The sequence below is a fragment of the Neomonachus schauinslandi genome, chromosome 12 (assembly GCF_002201575.2).
Source record: "Neomonachus schauinslandi chromosome 12, ASM220157v2, whole genome shotgun sequence".
NCBI lineage: Eukaryota > Metazoa > Chordata > Mammalia > Carnivora > Phocidae > Neomonachus > Neomonachus schauinslandi.
Window position 1 is genome coordinate 102,714,920 of NC_058414.1, and position 18,492 is coordinate 102,733,411.

Sequence of the window (18,492 nt, forward strand, 5' to 3'; positions counted from 1 at the left end):
TATATATATATATATATATATATATATATATATATATATATATATATTTCTTATCTTCAAATAGCTGAAAAGCTTTTGACCAGACTGTGGTGAACCACCCATGTATGTAAAGGACTTCATAATACCAATTGTATGCACTTTAAAAATGCTAATGCCATCTTATACTCCTTTCTGTCATATCGTTTTTCTTATTTTAGTTTATTTTATCTTGCTATATCATGTCTCCCTTTGCAAAGTGCTTTTCATCATAACTTCTGGGTAGGAATTTTGATCTTTTCCCAATTACGATGGATGTGTATATGGTCATGTGTGTATGTGCAGGGAAAGAGTTAAATGCTCCCTCTTTTTTTCTAGTGAGATGGAGTTTTTATAACAATTTATATCCAGTATTGCCCTTCAAAGGAAGCAAATCCAATGGGGACCACTGAAAAGACTGCAGCCTCTCTGTGATTCTGAGGACATAGTGGTTCCAATGCCTCAGCCATTTCTAGGAACAGCAGTAAATGCTCTCTTGCCTTTTCTCCTTAAAGGACAACTACCCCTTAGGGGAAGCACCAGGTGTTGTGTAGGAAGGACGCAATCATGTACTGACATCTTCAGGAGAAGAAAAGCCAGCGATACCATCTTAGACACTTAACTCGGAACACGCGTGCTAAACTAAGCCCCTGCGGAAAGCTGAGAACCCACTCAAGGTATCCAGACCACCCCCTGGAAGGACGTGGGTAGGGGGTGGCTGGAGGAATGTTTCCAGGAGAGCTCACTGGTAAACTTGATCCACTCGAGAAGCGCATTTCAGGAAGCAGGGCCAGTACCAGGGACAGCACCAAGACCCGCGCCCAGGTGGGGAGAGGCAGCAGCACCATGGACAGCACCAACGCGAGCGCCCGGGGCGGAGAGGCGGGGAGAGGCGACCTCATCAGCTGATGCCTTACGTAGGCTGGATCCCCACTTTGAGAAGGCAGGTCTGGATGGGCGCGCTGGCGTTTGCGCTCCAAAGCCGTGGCCCCAGACGGGGTGGGGCGGGGCCTGGGGGGATAGCAGAAGGCAGATCCCAGAAAACAGGTCCCCGCTGGGCTTCCCTGGCACGGAGTTAAGGCTGCAGCCTGCTGCTTGGAGAGAAGGGCGGGTAGCGAGGCGACGCGCGCAGCGAGAGTACTGCTCTGACGCACCAGCACCCCCTCCCGCACCCACACGCTCCAGGGTCGCCCAGCTGCCCCCCGACTTGGGAGATGCTCAGCTCTGGGCGACCAGACAGCTGTCTCTGTCGAGGTGAAAAGCCTGGGCATGTGACAGCTTAGGAGGGCCCTGGCTGCGAGACGCACGCAGCCCAGCACCCTCCTCTCTGCCACACCATCTCCCACGTATGCTCACTGGCAGGAGGTTGGGGCCAGTTTCATAGACAATCCCCAGAAACCCCGCCGCCAGCCAGAGGTTGCAAACATCCAGAGTGGCTCTGCGCGCAGTGGCCACCATCCATCTTCCTGAACGCCCCTTCTGCACTCACTCTGGGCCGGTCTCCTGACCCAACGATGGATTCGTCTCTGAACCTAACCTACTTTTCCCTCTCCACCCCCGCCCCTTTGGAGACCAACCGCAGCAGCCTTGACTCCGACGACCCGCGCCCCAGCCCGCCCCTCCTCTCTGTCTTCGGTGTGCTTGCTCTGACCTTGCTGGGCTTTCTGGTGGCTGCGACCTTCTCCTGGAACCTCCTGGTGCTGGCGACCATTCTCCGCGTGCGCACCTTCCACCGAGTTCCGCACAACTTAGTGGCGTCCATGGCCATCTCGGATGTGCTCGTGGCCGCTCTGGTCATGCCACTGAGCCTGGTTCATGAGCTGTCCGGCCACCGTTGGCAGCTGGGCCGACGGCTCTGCCAGCTGTGGATCGCGTGCGACGTGCTCTGCTGCACAGCCAGCATCTGGAATGTGACAGCCATCGCGCTGGACCGCTACTGGTCCATCACCCGCCATCTGGAATACACGCTCCGCGCCCGCAAGCGCGTCTCCAATGTTATGATAGTGCTCACCTGGGCGCTCTCCGCGGTGATCTCCCTGGCACCGCTGCTCTTCGGCTGGGGGGAGACCTACTCTGAGGGCAGCGAGGAGTGCCAGGTGAGCCGCGAGCCCTCCTACACCGTGTTCTCCACGGTGGGCGCCTTCTACCTGCCGCTCTGCGTGGTTCTCTTCGTGTACTGGAAGATCTACAAGGCTGCCAAGTTCCGTGTGGGCTCCAGGAAGACCAACAGCGTCTCACCCTTATCGGAGGCCGTGGAGGTGGGTGTTCTAGAGATCCTTGTAAATACTTCACTTGCATTCGTTCAGGCTTTATCTCCCGCACACTGACTCCAAAGTTTGTAGAAAGTGAATTTAGTTTTCTTTTGGGGGGAGGGGAGGGGACAAAGGGGAAGGGATAGGCTGGGGGAAAGCATAAGAGACTGACTTTGTGTCAACACGCTCAGCTTCACAGAGCTAATAATGGCCTTTACCATCTCTGATGGATTATTTCCATATATAAAATGAGGAGTTTGGACTACATACTTCCACAGGGTCCCATTTGGCTCTAAAATTCTGTAACTCTGTAACACCCTTTAGAAGGTCTGAAGAAGTCAGTGTCTGGGGCTACTGGATAAACTTGCTGCTTGCTGCACCTAGAGTGGGGTGATCAAGGAGGAGGGAAGGGACAGATGGTAACGTGACTTGGCAGAAAGATTGCTCAACATCAGGCAAAGCAGATTAATGTTTTAGCCCAGTCTATTTTTTTCTTTGCAAATTAAAGCAACTAATTTTGCAAAAACATAGTATCTCCTGGATTACTACCTGCTGTTCTGCAGCATCCTCCTCCCCTGATGCAAGATTATCAAGATGTTTACCTATTTCAGAGCCTGCTTTTGTTATCTACTTCCACGGCCTGTGGTGCTGCTCTCTGGGTCTATCCCCAGCCCCATCAGGCCTTTTGTATGCAGGAGAGGATCATTTGTTTGCCTTCCCAAACAAGCTACAGGAGGAAATTAAAAATCTAAGGCAGACAATTCCCCAGCTCTTTACAAGTGGCATTTTCTGTAGGGCTCTTTTCTTGCCCTCTCTTCACCACGCTTTCCTGTCTTGTTAACTCTTAATAATCCAACCCTATGACTGCAGATTCAGGAAATATATGACAACTGAATCCAATGGATATGGAGATTGCTCCCCCCCCCCCCCCCCGAACAACTCTCATTGCCAAGGTGATCCCTTGAGCTTAATTCATACATTTAAGTTAGGTCAGAAATCTACGCAGCCCCATTTTCTGTTATTGGCTCTGGGACAACATAAATTCCATTAAGCATATTAAACACACACTATGTATGGGCTTGGTGCAAGGAGTAAAGAACGATAAAGACATCATCTTTCCCATGAAGAGCTCCCTCTAGTGAAGGAGATAGACACCTACTGTGAGTGCTGTAATATGGTTGTGTTTTCCAGATCAATAGCTAATTCCAACAATAACCAGTCAATCAAGCTCAGAGGGACCAGAGGTGTAGGTAAGGGAGGAGAGAGTGCACCATTCTAGAAGAAGGAAAAGGGGGTCAGAGGCTACCTGTCCTTTTATCTAGAACAGTGGCCTCAACCAGGGGTGATTTGTCCCCTCCAGGGACCATTTGGAATGTCTGGGAACATTATTAGTAAAATTTGGGGGAGAGTACTAATGACATCTAGCATGTAGAGGCCAGGGACGCTGCTAAACATTGTAGAGTGCACTGGACAGCCCCCACAACAAAAAAATTATTCAGAACAAAATGACAATAGTGCCAGATTTGGGAAAACCTGATCTATTAGATTTCTGAACTGAACAAGGAATGCTGATGGCTAAGAGCACTCGCAGCACCAAACTGCCTGGAACTTCCACATGTGTGAGAATCCACCCCAACTCTGGGCCAGGAACAAGAGCACCCGCCACCTTCAATGGCCCTTCTTATGTGGACCCTCTTCTGCCAGGATGCTTATCCAGTTAAATGGCTTACAATCAATACCAGATACAGCTTGAAAAGGAAAAGCAGTCACAGTTTTGTCTTGTGGAACTTACTGCAAAGTGATGCAGCCTTTCACTGCTCTGCTCTGGAGACAGCACTAGCAAGCATTTTGACATTGTTCTGCTTTTATACATTTTTTTGCACTGTTTAATTTTCTCTTTCTCTCTCTCTCTCTGCCACATAACTTAAGAAAATGGGTCCCTTGGCTTTGCAAGATGTCCAAATGATCCAGGGCTCCACTGTTACTGTGAAGGGTGAATTACAAACCAGGTCTCCTGATTTTTCCCTGGTAGCAGGTGCCAAAGTTTCTAAATACAGTTCTCCCACCACCTAGCTGTGTTACCTAGGGAAACACAACACTTCTTCCTTACTTCTTTGTCTGCTGCATTTTCTTCAAATACATACTGACAGCTTAACCTCTGTCAGACACTGAGATGGGAGCTGGCAACACAAGAGATGGGCCTTGCCCTTGGCAAAGGATGATGAAACCACTACTAAAGATCTGGCATAAAAAGATAATGCTGAATTTATTGGTTACTCGTCTGCAGCAGAGCTGTGCTGGCCAGGCACAATCGCTCTGAGCAGAGAACAATGCTAATCTTAAATGGCATTTTTGGGAAGCATGGAGATCAGACACTGGGGACTTTGAGAGGGGGAGGTGGGTTGACATATGTATGAGTCTTTTTATGTCTTTATTTTTTATTTTATTTAAATTCAATTAATTAACATACACTGTTATTATTAGTTTCAGAGATAGAATTTAGTGATTCATCAGTTACATATATCACCCAGTGCTCATCATATCACGCGACCTCCTTAATGTCCATCCCCCAGTTACCCCATCCTGCCCCACCCACCTCCCCTCCAGCAACCCTCAGTTTGTTCCCTAGAGTTAAGAGTCTCTTATGGTTTGTCTCCCTCTCTGATTTCATCTTATTTTATCTTTCCCTCCCTTCTCCTATGATCCTCTGTTTTATTTCTTAAATTCCACATATGAGTGAAATCATATGATAATTGTCTTTCTCTGATTGACTTATTTTGCTTAGCATAATACCCTCTAGTTCCATCCACGTCACTGCAAATGTTAAAACTTCATTTTTTGATGGCTGAGTAATATTGCTTTGTTTATATATACCCTTCTTCTTTATCCATTCATCTGTTAATGGACATCTGGGCTCTTTCCATAGTTCGACTACTATGGACATTGCTGCTATAAACATCAGAGTGCAGGTGCCCCTTTGAATTACTACGTTTGTATCCTTTGGGTAAATACCTAATAGTGCAATTGCTGCATTGTAGGGTAGCTCTATTTTTAACTTTTTGAAGAACCTCTATGCTGTTTTCCAGAGTGGCTGCACCAGTTTGCATTTCCACCAATAATGTTAAGAGGGTTCCCCTTTCTCCGCATCCCACCAACATCTGTCATTTCCTGACTTGTTAATTTTAGGCATTCTGACTGGTATAAGGTGGTATCTCATGGTAGTTTTGATTTGTATTTCCCTGATGCTGAGTGATGTTGAGCATTTTTTCATGTGTCTGTTGGTCATTTGTATGTCTTCTTCAGAGAGATGTCTATTCATGTCTTCTGCCCATTTCTTAGCTGGATTTTTTGTTTTTGGGGTGTTGAGTTCTTTATAGATTTTGGATACTAGCCTTTTATCTGATAAGACATTTGCAAATATTTTCTCCCATTCTATAGGTTGTCTTTTAGTTTTGTCAACTTGTTTCCTTTGTTGTGCAAAGCTTTTTATCTTGATGAAGTCCCAATAGTTCATTTTTGCTTTTGTTTCTCTTGCCTTTGGAGACGTGTCTAGCAAGACGTTGCTGTGGCTGAGGTCGAAGAGGTTGCTGCCTCTCTTCTTCTCTAGGATTTTGATGGATTCCTGTCTCACATTTGGGTCTTTCATCCATTTTGAGTTCATTTCCGTGTATGGTGTAAAAAAATGGTCCAGTTTTCATCCTTCTGTATGTGTCCGTCCAAAATTCCTAACATCATTTGTCGAAGAGACTGTCTTTTTTCCATTGGATATTCTTTCCTGCTTTGTTGAAGATTTGTTGAACATAGAGCTGAGGATCCATTTCGGGGTTCTCTATTCTGTTCCACTGATCTATGTGTCTGTTTTTGTGCCAGTACCATACTGTCTTGATGATGACAGCTTTGTAATAGAGCTTGAAGTCCAGAATTGTGATGCCTCCAGTTTTGGTTTTCTTTTACAACATTCCTTTTTCTATTCAGGGTCTTCTGGTTCCATACAAATTTTAGGATTATTTGTTCCAGCTTTGTGAATTTTGATAGGGATTGCAATGAATGTATAGATTGCTCTGGGTAGCATAGACATTTTAACAATATTTGTTTTTTTAATCCATGAGCATGGAATGTTTTTCCATTTCTTCATGTCATCTTTGATTTCTTTCATCAGTGTTTTCTAGTTTTCAGAGTACAGATCCTTTGCCTCTTTGGTTAGGTTTATTCCTAGGTATCTTATGGTTTTTGGTGCAATTGTAAATGGGATCAATTCCTTAATTTCTCTTTCTTCTATTTCAGTGTATAGAAATGCAACTGGTTTCTGTGCATTGATTTTATATCCTGCCACTTTGCTGAATTCCTGTATGAGTTCTAGCAATTTTTGGGTGGAGTCTTTTGGGTTTTCCACATGGAGTATTATGTCATCTGTGAAGAGTGAAAGTTTGAGTTCTTCTTTGCCGATTTGGATGCCTTTTATTTCTTTTTGTTGTCTGAGGCTAGGACTTCCAATACTGTGTTGAACAGCAGTGGTGAGAGTGGACATCCCTTCATGTTCCTGACCTCAGGGGAAAAGCTCTCAGTTTTTCCCCATTGAGAACGATATTCTCTGTGGGTTTTTTGTATATGGCTTTTATGATATTGAGGTATGTTCCCTCTATCCCTTCACTGCAGAGAGTTTTAATCAAGAAAGGATGCTGTATTTTGTCAAATGCTTTTTCTGCATCTATTGAGAGGATCATATGGTTCTTATCCTTTCTTTTATTAATGTGGTGTATCACGTTTATTGATTTGCAGATGTTGAGCCACCCCTGCATTCCAGGAATAAATCCCACTTGGTCATGGTGACTAATACTTTTAATGTACTGTTTGATCTTATTAGCTAGTATCTTGGTGAGAATTTTTGCATCTATGTTCATGAGGGATATTGGTCTTTAATTCTCCTTTTTGGTGGGGTCTTTGGTTTGGGGATCAAGGTAATGCTGGCCTCACAGAATAAGTTTGGATGTTTTCGTTCCACTTCTATTTTTTGGAACAGTTTCAGAAGAATAGGTATTAATTCTTCTTTAAATGTCTAGTAGAATTGCCCCTGGGAAGCCATCTAGCCCTGGACTCTTGTTTGTTGGGAGATTTTTGATTGCTAATTCAATTTCTTTGCTGGTTATGGGTCTGTTCAGGTTTTCTATTTCTTCCTGTTTCAGTTTTGGTAGATATGTTTCTGGGAATTTATCCATTTCTTCCAGCTTGCCTAATTTGTTGGCATAAAATTGCTCATAATATTCTCTTATAATTGTTTGCATTCCTTCAATGTTGGTTGTGATTTCTCCTCTTTAATTCATGATTTTACTTATTTGGGTCCTTTCTCTTTTCTTTTTACATAAGTCTGGCTAGGGGTTAAAAAAGGGCTTCTGAGGGGGGCTGGGTGTCTCAGTCGGTTAAGCATCAGGCTCTTCATTTTGGCTCAGGTCATGATCTCCTGGTTGTGGGATTGAGCCCCACGTTGTGTTCTGCGCTCGTGCAGAGTCTGCTTCGGATTCTTTCTCCCTCCCTTTCTGCCCCTCCGTGCTCATGCTCTCTCTCAGATAAATAAATAAAATTTAAAGGAATAAGGGCTTCTGAAATTGCTTTATATAATGTATTTTATATTTTTATATTTTAAATTTTCATAGCTGGATTATATAGCTCCTCTCTTTTCTATCCTTCTACTTTATCCCCATCTGAGGGGATGTCAATTAACTTCACTCACTAGTACAGATTTGTAGTCCAGGACAATAAAAATTTTTTCAATACTCTCATGAAGTTTTAAATTCTATAACAATTTTTATTATTACTTTCTCTATGAAGTTTAGGAAAGTTCTAAATTATCACTGTTAACTCTAGGCCAGAGTTTTAATTGAAAATATATAGGTTTGTCTTATCTGGCAATCTTACTGTGTGACTTTGGTTTTTCTGAGAAAACCCTAAAGTAAGGACAGTGCATTTAGGAGGTTGGGTGAAGCTGAATAGAAATACGCAAGACCTAGTTATGCAAGGCAGGTGGGTTTGGGAGTGTTACAAAATCTCTGAGACTATTTTAGAGTTAGAATTTTGTTTAAGACCTTAACATACCAATTAGAGAAGCTGTTAACTGTTTGGTATTTTTCTCCTAATTTTTCTACTCCTCTTAAATGGCTTAATTTATTGATTTTTGACTTGGTCAGAAATTCCTTATTAAGATTAATAAAAAGGCTTATCGATCTAATTAATCCTTTCAAAGAACCAGCTTCTAGTTTCATTGATCTCATCTACTGTGTTTCTGGTTTCTAATTCATTGATCTCTGCTCTAATCTTAATTATTTCTCTTCTAATGTGTGGCTTAGTGAGGCTTGGATGGCTATGTATTTCCCCCTTAGGACTGCCTTTGCAGTATCCTATAGGTTTTGGACTGATATGTTTTCATTCTCATTGGTTTCCATGAATTGTTGATAAACCACTGGCCAGACTTATCCAAAAGAAAAGAGAAAGGACCCAAATTAATAAAATTATGAATGAAAGGGAGAGATCATGACAATTGATGAGTTTTAATTAGGAAAGGAAATAGAAACAATTATTAGAAATTATTATCAACAACTATATGCCAATAAATTGAGCAACCTGGATGAAATGGATGCCTTCCTGGAAACCTATAAACTCCCAAGACTGAAACAGGAAGAAATTGACAACCTGAATAGGCCAACAACCAATAGGATATCGAAGCAGTGATCAAAAACCTCCCAAAAAACAGGAGTCCAGGGCCTGTTGGATTCCTTGGGGAATTTTACCAAACATTCAAAGAAGAAATAATACCTATTCTCCTGAAGCTGTTTCAAAAAATAGAAACAGAACGAAAGCTTCCAGACTCATTCTATGAGGCCAGCATTACTTTAATCCCCAAACCAGGCAAAGACCCCATCAAAAAGGAGAATTTCAGACTGATATCCCTGATAAATATGGATTCCAAAATACTCAACAAAATCCTAGCTAATAGGATCCAACAATACATTAAAAGGATCATCCCACGACCAAGTGGGATTTATCCCCGGGATGCAAGGGTGGTTCAACATTCGCAAATCAATTGATGTGATAGAACACATTAATAAGAGGAGAGAGAAGAACCATATGGTCCTCTCAGTTGATGCAGAAAAAGCATTTGACAAAATACAGCATCCTTTCCTGATTAAAACTCTTCAGAGTACAGGGATAGAGGGAACATTCCTCAAGTTCATAAAATCCATCTATGAAAAACCCACAGCCAATATCATCCTCAATGGGGAAAAGTTGAGAGCCTTTCCCTTAAGATCAGGAACACGACAAGGATGCCCACTCTGGCCACTATTGTTCAACATAGTACTAGAAGCCCTAGCACAGCAATCAGACAACAAAAAAAAAATAAAAGGTATTCAAATTGGCAAAGAAGAAGTCAAACTCTCTTCACAGATGACATGATACTTTATGTGGAAAATCCAAAAGACTCCACCTCCAAATTACTAGAACTCATACAGCAATTCAGTAATGTGGCAGGATACAAAATCAATGCACAGAAATCAGTTGCTTTCTTATACACTAACAATGCAACTGTAGAAAGAAATTAGAGAAACGATTCCATTTACAATAGCACCAAAAACCATAAGATACCTTGGAATAAACCTAACCAAAGAGGTAAAAGATCTATACTCTAGGAACTACAGAACACTCATGAAAGAAATTGAAGAAGACACAAAAAGATGGAAAAACATTCCATGCTAATGGATTGGAAGAATAAACATTGTTAAAATGTCTATGCTACCCAGAGCAATCTATACCTTCAATGCCATCCCGATCAAAATTCCAATGACATTTTTCAAAGTGCTGGAACAAAGAATCCTAAAATTTGTATGGAATCAGAAAACACCCCAAATTGCCAAGGAAATGTTGAAAAAGAAAAACAAAGCTGGGGGCATCATGTTGCCCGATTTCAAGCTATATTACAAAGCAGTGATCACTAAGACAGCATGGCACTGGCACAAAAACAAACATATAGACCAATGGAAAAGAATAGAGAACCCAGATATGGACCCTCAACTCTATGGCCAAATAATCTTCGACAAAGCAGGAAAAAATATGCAATGGAAAAAAGACAGTCTCTTCAATAAATGGTGCTGGGAAAATTGGACAGCTATATACAGAAGAATGAAACTCGACCATTCTCTAATACCATACACAAGGATAAACTCAAAATGGATGAAAGACCTCAATGTGAGACAGGAATCCATCAAAATCCTAGAGGAGAACATAAGCAGTAACCTCTCTGACATTGGTTCAGCAACTTCTTTCAAGATTCATCTCTAAAGGCTAGTGAAATTAAGCAAAAATGAATTTTTGGGACTTCATCAAGATAAAAAGCTGCTGCACAGCAAAGGAAACAGTCAACAAAACAAAGAGGCAACCCACGAAATGGGAGAAGATATTTGCAAATGACACTACAGATAAAGGGCTGGTATCCAAGATCTATAAAGAACTTCTCATACTCAACACCCAAAAAACAAATAAGTCAAAAAATGGGCAAAAGACATGAACAGACACTTCTCCAAAGAAGACATACAAATGGCTAACAGACACATGAAAAAATGTTCATCATCATTAGCCATCAGGGAAATTCAAATCAAAACCACATTGAGATACCACCTTATACCAGTTAGAATGGCAAAAATTAACAAGGCAAGAAGCAACAAATGTTGGAGAGGTTGTGGAGAAAGGGGAATCCTCTTACACTGTTGGTGGGAATGCAAGTTGGTACAGCCACTTTGGAAAACAGTGTGGAGGTGCCTCAGAAAATTAAAAATAGAGCTACCCTATGACACTACTGGGTATTTACCCCAAAGACACAGTTGTAGTGAAAAGAAGGGCCATATGCACCCCAATGTTCAGAGCAGCAGTGTCCACAATAGCCAAACTGTGGAAAGAGCTGAGAGGCCCTTCAACAGATGAATGGATAAAGAAGAGGTGGTCCATATATACAATGGAATATTACTCAGCCATCAGAAAGGATGAATAACCAACTTTTACATCAACATGGATGGGACTGGAGGAGATTATGCTAAGTGAAATAAGTCAAGCAGAGAAAGTCAATTATCATATGGTTTCACTTATTTGTGGAACATAAGGAATAGCATGGAGGATATTAGGAGAAGGAAGGGAAAAATGAAGGGGGGATATTGGAGGGAGAGACGAACCATGAGAGACTATGGACTCTGAGAAACAAACTGAGGGTGTTAGAGGGGAGGGGCGTGGGGGAATGGGTTAGCCCGTTGATGGGTATTAAGGAGGGCATGTACTGCATGGAGCACTGGGTGTTATATGAAAACAATGAAGCGTGGATCACTACATCAAAAACTAATAATGTATTGTATGGTGACATAACAAAATAAAATTTTAAAAAAGATTAATAAAAAGGCATTTGTCAAGAAAAGCACAAGAGTTAGGATTATACGGCAATTTAAAATAGAAAGTCAAAGTCCCTAAAGGAGAAGTTCAAGATCTTGGCTTAGACAAACCATGATGTCTTGGTGAACTGTGAGTGAACTGTATTGATTTTTCTAATAAATCCTTAGAAACCTTCACACAGCATGAGGGCTGTTGGCATTTTGAAAAAGGTTAACAGGTAGAAGCATACATGTTTTACTTTTGTTTTTCAAACTTGTTTGTAAACATAAATATGCACTTTTATTAAATAAATACACAGCAATGTTTTTTTTTTTTTAATTGCTTTTCCACAAATTGGGCTTAGGTCTAACAGTCCTCAAAACATCAGCCCTTGGGTATGGCTTGGAATGGATTAGTAGCTTATCAAGCCAATGCCTTACAGAACAATCCTTTTTACATTCAACTGAAAGAAAGTCTCTCCAGGAAAAAAAAATTTTTTTAATTACCCAATGAAACCAAGACTTTGCACATATAGACAAATAACAGCAAAAGCAAAGCAAGTAGCAGTAAATTAAGTACATTAAGGGCATAAAAAAATATTTGCTAAATGGTACACCTCCAGGACAAGAGATCTAATGGGCTTACCCAAAGATCTAAGTCAATTACCAAATGGTATATATCTCAATCAAAGATCTAGGTAATTGATACAAAGACCTAAGCCTAAAGACCTTAAATGAAGACACTTTTTGTTACAAGTCCTAGGATAACAAAATGCACAGAGCAAGAAGAGCCCAGTGGGGCTGGTTGGAGCTGCTGAGACTGGCACCCCTGGGGGCAGATCCTGATGCAACTGGACTTTGGGGCCCAGTGAATATACTGTGGTCCAAGCATCCTGTAGAGGGTCTTCAAAATGATCTCAGTGGACGCTCTAGAACTGTCTAAGGATGATACAAGCACCACATAGTATCTGAAATAGAAATACAAGCCAGACCTACTGCTTACTACAATAAGAAAAAGTTATATTTGTCAGGTACTGTCTCTAGAGCAGAGCAGAATGCCAACAATCTCTGGGGACTGGGACAGCATGGAGTTCAGGAACTGGAGGGCAGTGAATGGATATCACCTTAAAGTGGGGTTACTCAGTGAGACAGCTGTCGATTGATTGGCACTCAGAGGAACGTTTATTGGGGTGAGTCCTACCCTAATTGGCTGACTTTCAGAAGTGAGGGCAGCCAAGGATTGGTTGGTTTGCAAATGTGTATTTACAAAACTGTATTGTCCCTGATCAACTGAAGGTATTTAAACAAGTAGCAAGTTTCCTTCTTACCATAGCTATAGAACAATCAGTCTTTTCCTAAGTTAGTTGGGAAGTTTGAGGAATGTTTTCACTCTTCCCCCTTGTGGAACCATCCCTTAACGTGTAAGACCATTTCTAGCTTGAGCATTCTGGTTCATCTGTCCATCTTCTGTTCTGACAGTGGTGTGGTCTAACCTGCAAATCACCCAAAATCACACTTCTGAGGTAAGAGTCTTCATCTCTAAGCTTCAGTACCCACTATTGATGGTAATCTATTGATAATCTGTGATATTAATAGGAAAGTGAAGCCAAATTAAAGGAAATTAAAGCAATATATTAGATTTATGATTAACCAGTGAATTGTTATTTATCACATAAGCATTTTGGAAAAATGAGAAGTCTAACACATAAGTACATGTCCCCCAAAGAATGCATTTATTTGGAGAGATGAGGCTAATTGTTCACTTAGAAAAATTTTATATGTGAAGTGATGGGCATTGAGGGGGGACATGTGCTGTGATGAGCACTGAGTGCTATATGCAACTGATGAATTGTTGAACACTAAAAAAAATAAATTAAAAAATAAATGATACAGTGTTATGAAGATAATTACAAAAAGTCTAATTTGGCTTGAAAGCTCACTTTTACCCTACTACTTCTTTTTCTATAAATTTAATGAGCATGTTGAGTAATTGATAGAGTAATTAATAGATTTCAATTCTCCAGACTCCAGTGCTTTATTGCAATCATTGATTAGCAGAAAGCAAAGATCTAAGGAGTCCCTGAGTCAGAAAGTCACAGGGTGAGCAACCAAAAGACATTAGACAACCAGAAACCTAAAACCTCCCAAACAACAAAGATCCTCCTCCCAGAGGAGCCTCTGCTGTTCCAAAAGAACCATTTTAAATCAGTGACCCTCTTTCTTCTGTCAAGTGAGTTGGTGTTGAATGCTGCACCAAGAGAAACATCAATGCTGATCAACATTTCGCATTGAGGTCCTAGAAAATGTGCTTTTCTGAGACATATGGAGTTCTAGGACTCACCTACAAACAATTCCTAACTCCAAGCAAACCATAAAAAGAAAGTATTTAGAAAAAATATTTAACTTGAATTTAAAGTAGAACCCTAAGGGGTTCTCATGGAACATGACAAGAATTGTTAAAACATGACACTTGAATCTTTGTTGGAAGGGCCTGTGGATGTGGGCTCCCACCCTGCTGTACTAACAACTCAGTGAGAAAGGAGCATGAATCTAACACCTGTGAGGAAACATTTAGCTGAAACACCCTACTGACATGAGAGAAATCATCCTGAATACAAACTTAGAAATAAAATACCTGGAACATCTTTAAGAACACACTTCACTCAACATTAGAACCATGACGCCATGGCAAATCCTTGCAGATCCAATGAGTGTAAGTTTTATTTGGGAATAGCTCATCCTCTGTAAGAACCTAGGTAAACTGTACTGGAAGAACACAAGGTTTTAGAGTGCACTGCCAAATACCCATACAAGCAGGCCTGCACGTAGGGCATTTTACGTTCAATTACAGGGACCATGACTGAAGTGATGGGCTTCCATGAAACTGTCTTATAATACTTAGACCCCCCCGTTTCCTAAGACTAATTTTTATAGAAATATTCAAATCCTACACTTGCATGAAGGTCATACACCTGGATAAACAACCACTGTGGTCTCATCTCTCAGATGAATGATGAGCTACATCCTGATATGGCAGCCCCTTCAGATATAGGACTAGATCTGAGTGTATGGAAGGGCGAAATCTCAAGAGAGGGAGATAACCTGAATGCCAATCATTAGAAAAGAAGATGGCTCCCGAGAATGGAAACCTTGCAACTTTTTCCATTATGCAACAGAAAACTCCTACAAATAGAATGTGCAACTTTGGGGGGTATATCTCAGCCTTAAAGAAGGTTGGCTTTACATTGATAGTTTCATTGTGAGGCTCATTGTGTCTTGCAACTGAAAGTTGAGTATATAAAGGACTAAACATGGGCTTCTGGAGTCAGTCTGCAAAGGCTAATGACCACAGGGAAGGCAGACATGCAGTCAGGATGGGAGGGGCTGGCTGGTTCCCAAGAGTGTGCTGTATCTCAAAAGCCAGAATATCTGGTTGTGTGTTGCTGTATTTATTTCTACTTCGACAAAAGTCTAGTTTAAGAGTTCCACCTTTATATCAGCTGTGCTATAGAGAATTAAGGGGTGGGCACAAGGGAGTCACAACCCTGAGTGGCCAGTGTTACCACCAAAAAAGTGCTGAGAGGGAGGAGAATTTCGGGGGGGGGGTGGTTGGGGGATGGTTTAACAGTCAGGACCAGAATTCTCCTTCAATTGCCATCTTTGGAAAATGGGGGGAAATGACTTCTCTGATGCCATTTTAGGATTGAGTTTTATTAAGAAATTGGTGGGTTTCCCTGTTTTATGCTGAAAAATGAAACTAAATATTGTGTTTGTATTTCTGTAAATGAATTCCCTGCAAAGTACTACCAGATATGCACTAATAATATAAGAAAGTTTACTATTGTTCCATCTCGGGGTGAGATTGGGGTATAGAAAGGGAGATTTTCACTCGTTTTATGTATGTTTTTAAGGGTTGCAGTATTGTGGACTATTTGTTCCAATATTGATGATCTTCTTTTTGATTGTACAATACTTGGTGTTTCATTGTTCTTCAAGTAAATGACAGGAAGGCTATCATACAAATTTAATAATTCATATATCAACTAATATTATTTTAACCATAGTGTTCCTATTTACACTTCATTATTCTATATGACAGATAGGTCGATGTCTTTTGACTCCAATTTATAGATGTAGCCATGAACCGGTTAAGTGGTTTAGGTTAAAGAGAATGACCTTCTGATTTGGTCCTTTGTCTGAAAGCTGCCTGAGAGAGAGCTGTGTAATTCTCCTTTTCAAATGTACTGGGGTTACAGAATGCTGGGGTTTGGAAGAATGATATCTAATGTCCATGTAGTCTCACCTACCAGTGAATGATTGATCAGCCCAGAAATTGTCCCAAATTCTAACTGAACCAGTTAACTTGCTAGTTTAGTAAACCTACCCATTGTAATTTCCCCATATTTAGGCTGTCTTTTCGTCAGATAGTCCTTATTTCAATTCCCCAAAGATGGAAGTAAAAGGACTGGAATGGAAGGAAGAGCCCCTTTCCCAGAAATCCCACTTCTCTGGAGAAGGGACTATGTCGAGGGCCTGATTCTGTGGAAACCTGCCCAAAGGAGACCTGGGAGCACCCAACTGGGGAGAATCTAAGTGTCTGGAGTCTGTTTTCCATGAAAGTTGGGGGAGGGGAGGGACACAGAATAGGCCCCAGAGGAGATAAGTGTCCTGGTGAGTGAACTGTCCCAAATAGTCATAGGAAACTGACACCAGAAGAAATTCTAGAAAATTCCTTTAGGGAGGATTCACACAAACACAGAAAGTTATTAAAATTTCGGAAAATCAGGCTTTAGTTGTCCAAGGGTTTGGTAAGGATTTATAGCACCCTTTCGATTACTCATGTACCTTTGTCAGTAAATGATTTGTACTGCATGACCAGGTTATTTCTGTTTTCCTTGTTGAATAGGCAGCAACAGGGAATTCATCTTCATCACATTTATTATGGATGCTCCGTTCCTTCCATTTCTAAGATGTAAGCAAGCCCCCCAGCTCTGTCACCATGTTTTCACAGCTGAGGGTGGGCTCCACAGGCTGCCAGTTTCCCACACCCGACAATCGAGGACTTTCTCTTCAAGTGGGTGTGCAGGAGCCAGGCATCCGTGTCTGGATTCACCTTACCCTTGCCTGACAGGCATGAGAAGCTGGCTCTTCATGAAGCTTCTGCTGATCTTTTCCAGGCGAAGACCTCTGCTCAGCAGCCCCAGATGGTGTTCACTGTCCGCCACACCACCGTCACCTTCCAGACAGAAGGGGACACGTGGAGGGAACAGAAAGAGCAGAAAGCTGCCCTGATGGTGGGCATCCTCATTGGGGTGTTTGCACTCTGCTGGATCCCCTTCTTCACCACAGAGCTCATCAGCCCCCTCTGCTCCTGCGACATCCCCGCCATCTGGAAGAGCATCTTCCTTTGGCTGGGCTACTCCAACTCCTTCTTTAACCCCCTCATCTACACAGCTTTCAACAAGAACTACAATAGCGCCTTCAAGAATTTCTTTTCTAGGCAACACTGAGCATGAGGCCTGGGAATAAGAAGCAGCTATCCCCTAACTCAGTGAAATTTCCAACGCCATCTACTTCCCCATCCCTACCCAGCACCACATTGAAGACACAAGCCCTCGAGGCTCTCCAGGGTTGTCTTCAGAACTAGCCCTCACTTCCAAACTCCTAGGTAGGAATGTGGGTCTTCACAGGCAGTTTGGGTGACCTTCTTGATCTAACTTACCTGTTATTGCTCACTCTGCACCTAACAGCCACAGAGTTTGCCCACAAAGTGCCCTTCCCCCCCCCCCCAATCCACTCCAGCGTGGTCATCGTCCTTGCCCCAGAGAGGTCAAACAAGGCAGACGAGAGGGAAGGAATCAAGCAACATGGACAGGTTGGGAATGGATAGAAAATGATGAAGAAGTCGGAATGGGGACATCCGAGGGGTAGGAAATCATAATTCCCAGTTTTCTGGAATAGTGCCTAGTTTGAAATTCCATTCTGTAGTCCTGGTAAGTATACCCTAGTACTTGTTGTGTATGTCCCAGTGTTTGGCTACAAAATATTGTCTCTAAACCTATTAAAGTACATAGCCACAGCTGCAAGACCAGTGAATATTGGCTTTAAGGCTTTGTTTGTGGCAATCACGCACGTGTGCTCTGAGCACGTGCATGAGCACACACACACACACACACACACACAACTGTGGAGGAGGTGAAGGTTCCACTTGGCTAGTTTATTCTAAAATTCAACCCATCAACTTGGAAAAGAACTAAAAATCAAATACCTCCATCCATTCTGAAGCAACTGTGCACAAAAAAATGTTACAATCCACTGGTTTTGTAGAATCTCTCAAACTTGCTTATTTTCTATGGGTTTTATTTGTATGGAATTTATTCAGATGTTGCAGGACTAAGACCTCTAACCTTGGATCATAGGATTCAAGGAAAACAGTTGTCATGATGGGTGGCTTACCTCAGTATAGTTTCACAACCAAGGACTGTGAAGGCGCACTCCCCAAACACGTACACTTAAAAGGGACCGTTGGTTAATTTGCTGTCTTCTTATTGGTGTGTGAATCCCTGCTAGGAGGCCAACACTAGCAACTAGTGAGAAAGGCAGAAATACGGTAAAATGTGGCCTCAGTCCCTCACAAAGTGACATCTTTATATAAATGAGTCAAGGCAATTAGGTGGTGGTACAGCATTTATATGATCATAGAAAACCCAGGCCATTAGACAAAACTTTAAAAAGGTCTCAGACAATAAAACTGGCTGTGGTCCGCTACGTCCCTGAGTCTTTGAATGCATGAATTTTAAAATTATGTATTATAACAGTCTTTG

The 18,492-nt window shown here is 41.9% G+C and overlaps 1 protein-coding gene across 1 annotated transcript; it reads left to right on the forward strand.

Annotated features, from left to right (window-relative positions):
- The first annotated feature begins 1,529 nt into the window (after window positions 1–1,529).
- On the forward strand, window positions 1,530–17,178 carry HTR5A (5-hydroxytryptamine receptor 5A). Its single transcript, XM_021692994.1, has 2 exons — window positions 1,530–2,273; window positions 16,846–17,178. The coding sequence occupies exons 1-2, from the start codon at window positions 1,530–1,532 to the stop codon at window positions 17,176–17,178; spliced, it is 1,077 nt and encodes a 358-aa protein (XP_021548669.1).
- The last annotated feature ends 1,314 nt before the right edge of the window (window positions 17,179–18,492 follow it).

What these genes read in the sequence shown, in the direction of transcription:
- HTR5A (XM_021692994.1), top strand. Translation starts at nt 1,530, where the DNA reads ATGGATTCGTCTCTGAACCTAACCTACTTTTCCCTCTCCACCCCCGCC. An exon ending in CCTTATCGGAGGCCGTGGAG is followed by an intron (nt 2,274 to 16,845) that starts GTGGGTGTTCTA and finishes GATCTTTTCCAG; the next exon opens with GCGAAGACCTCTGCTCAGCA.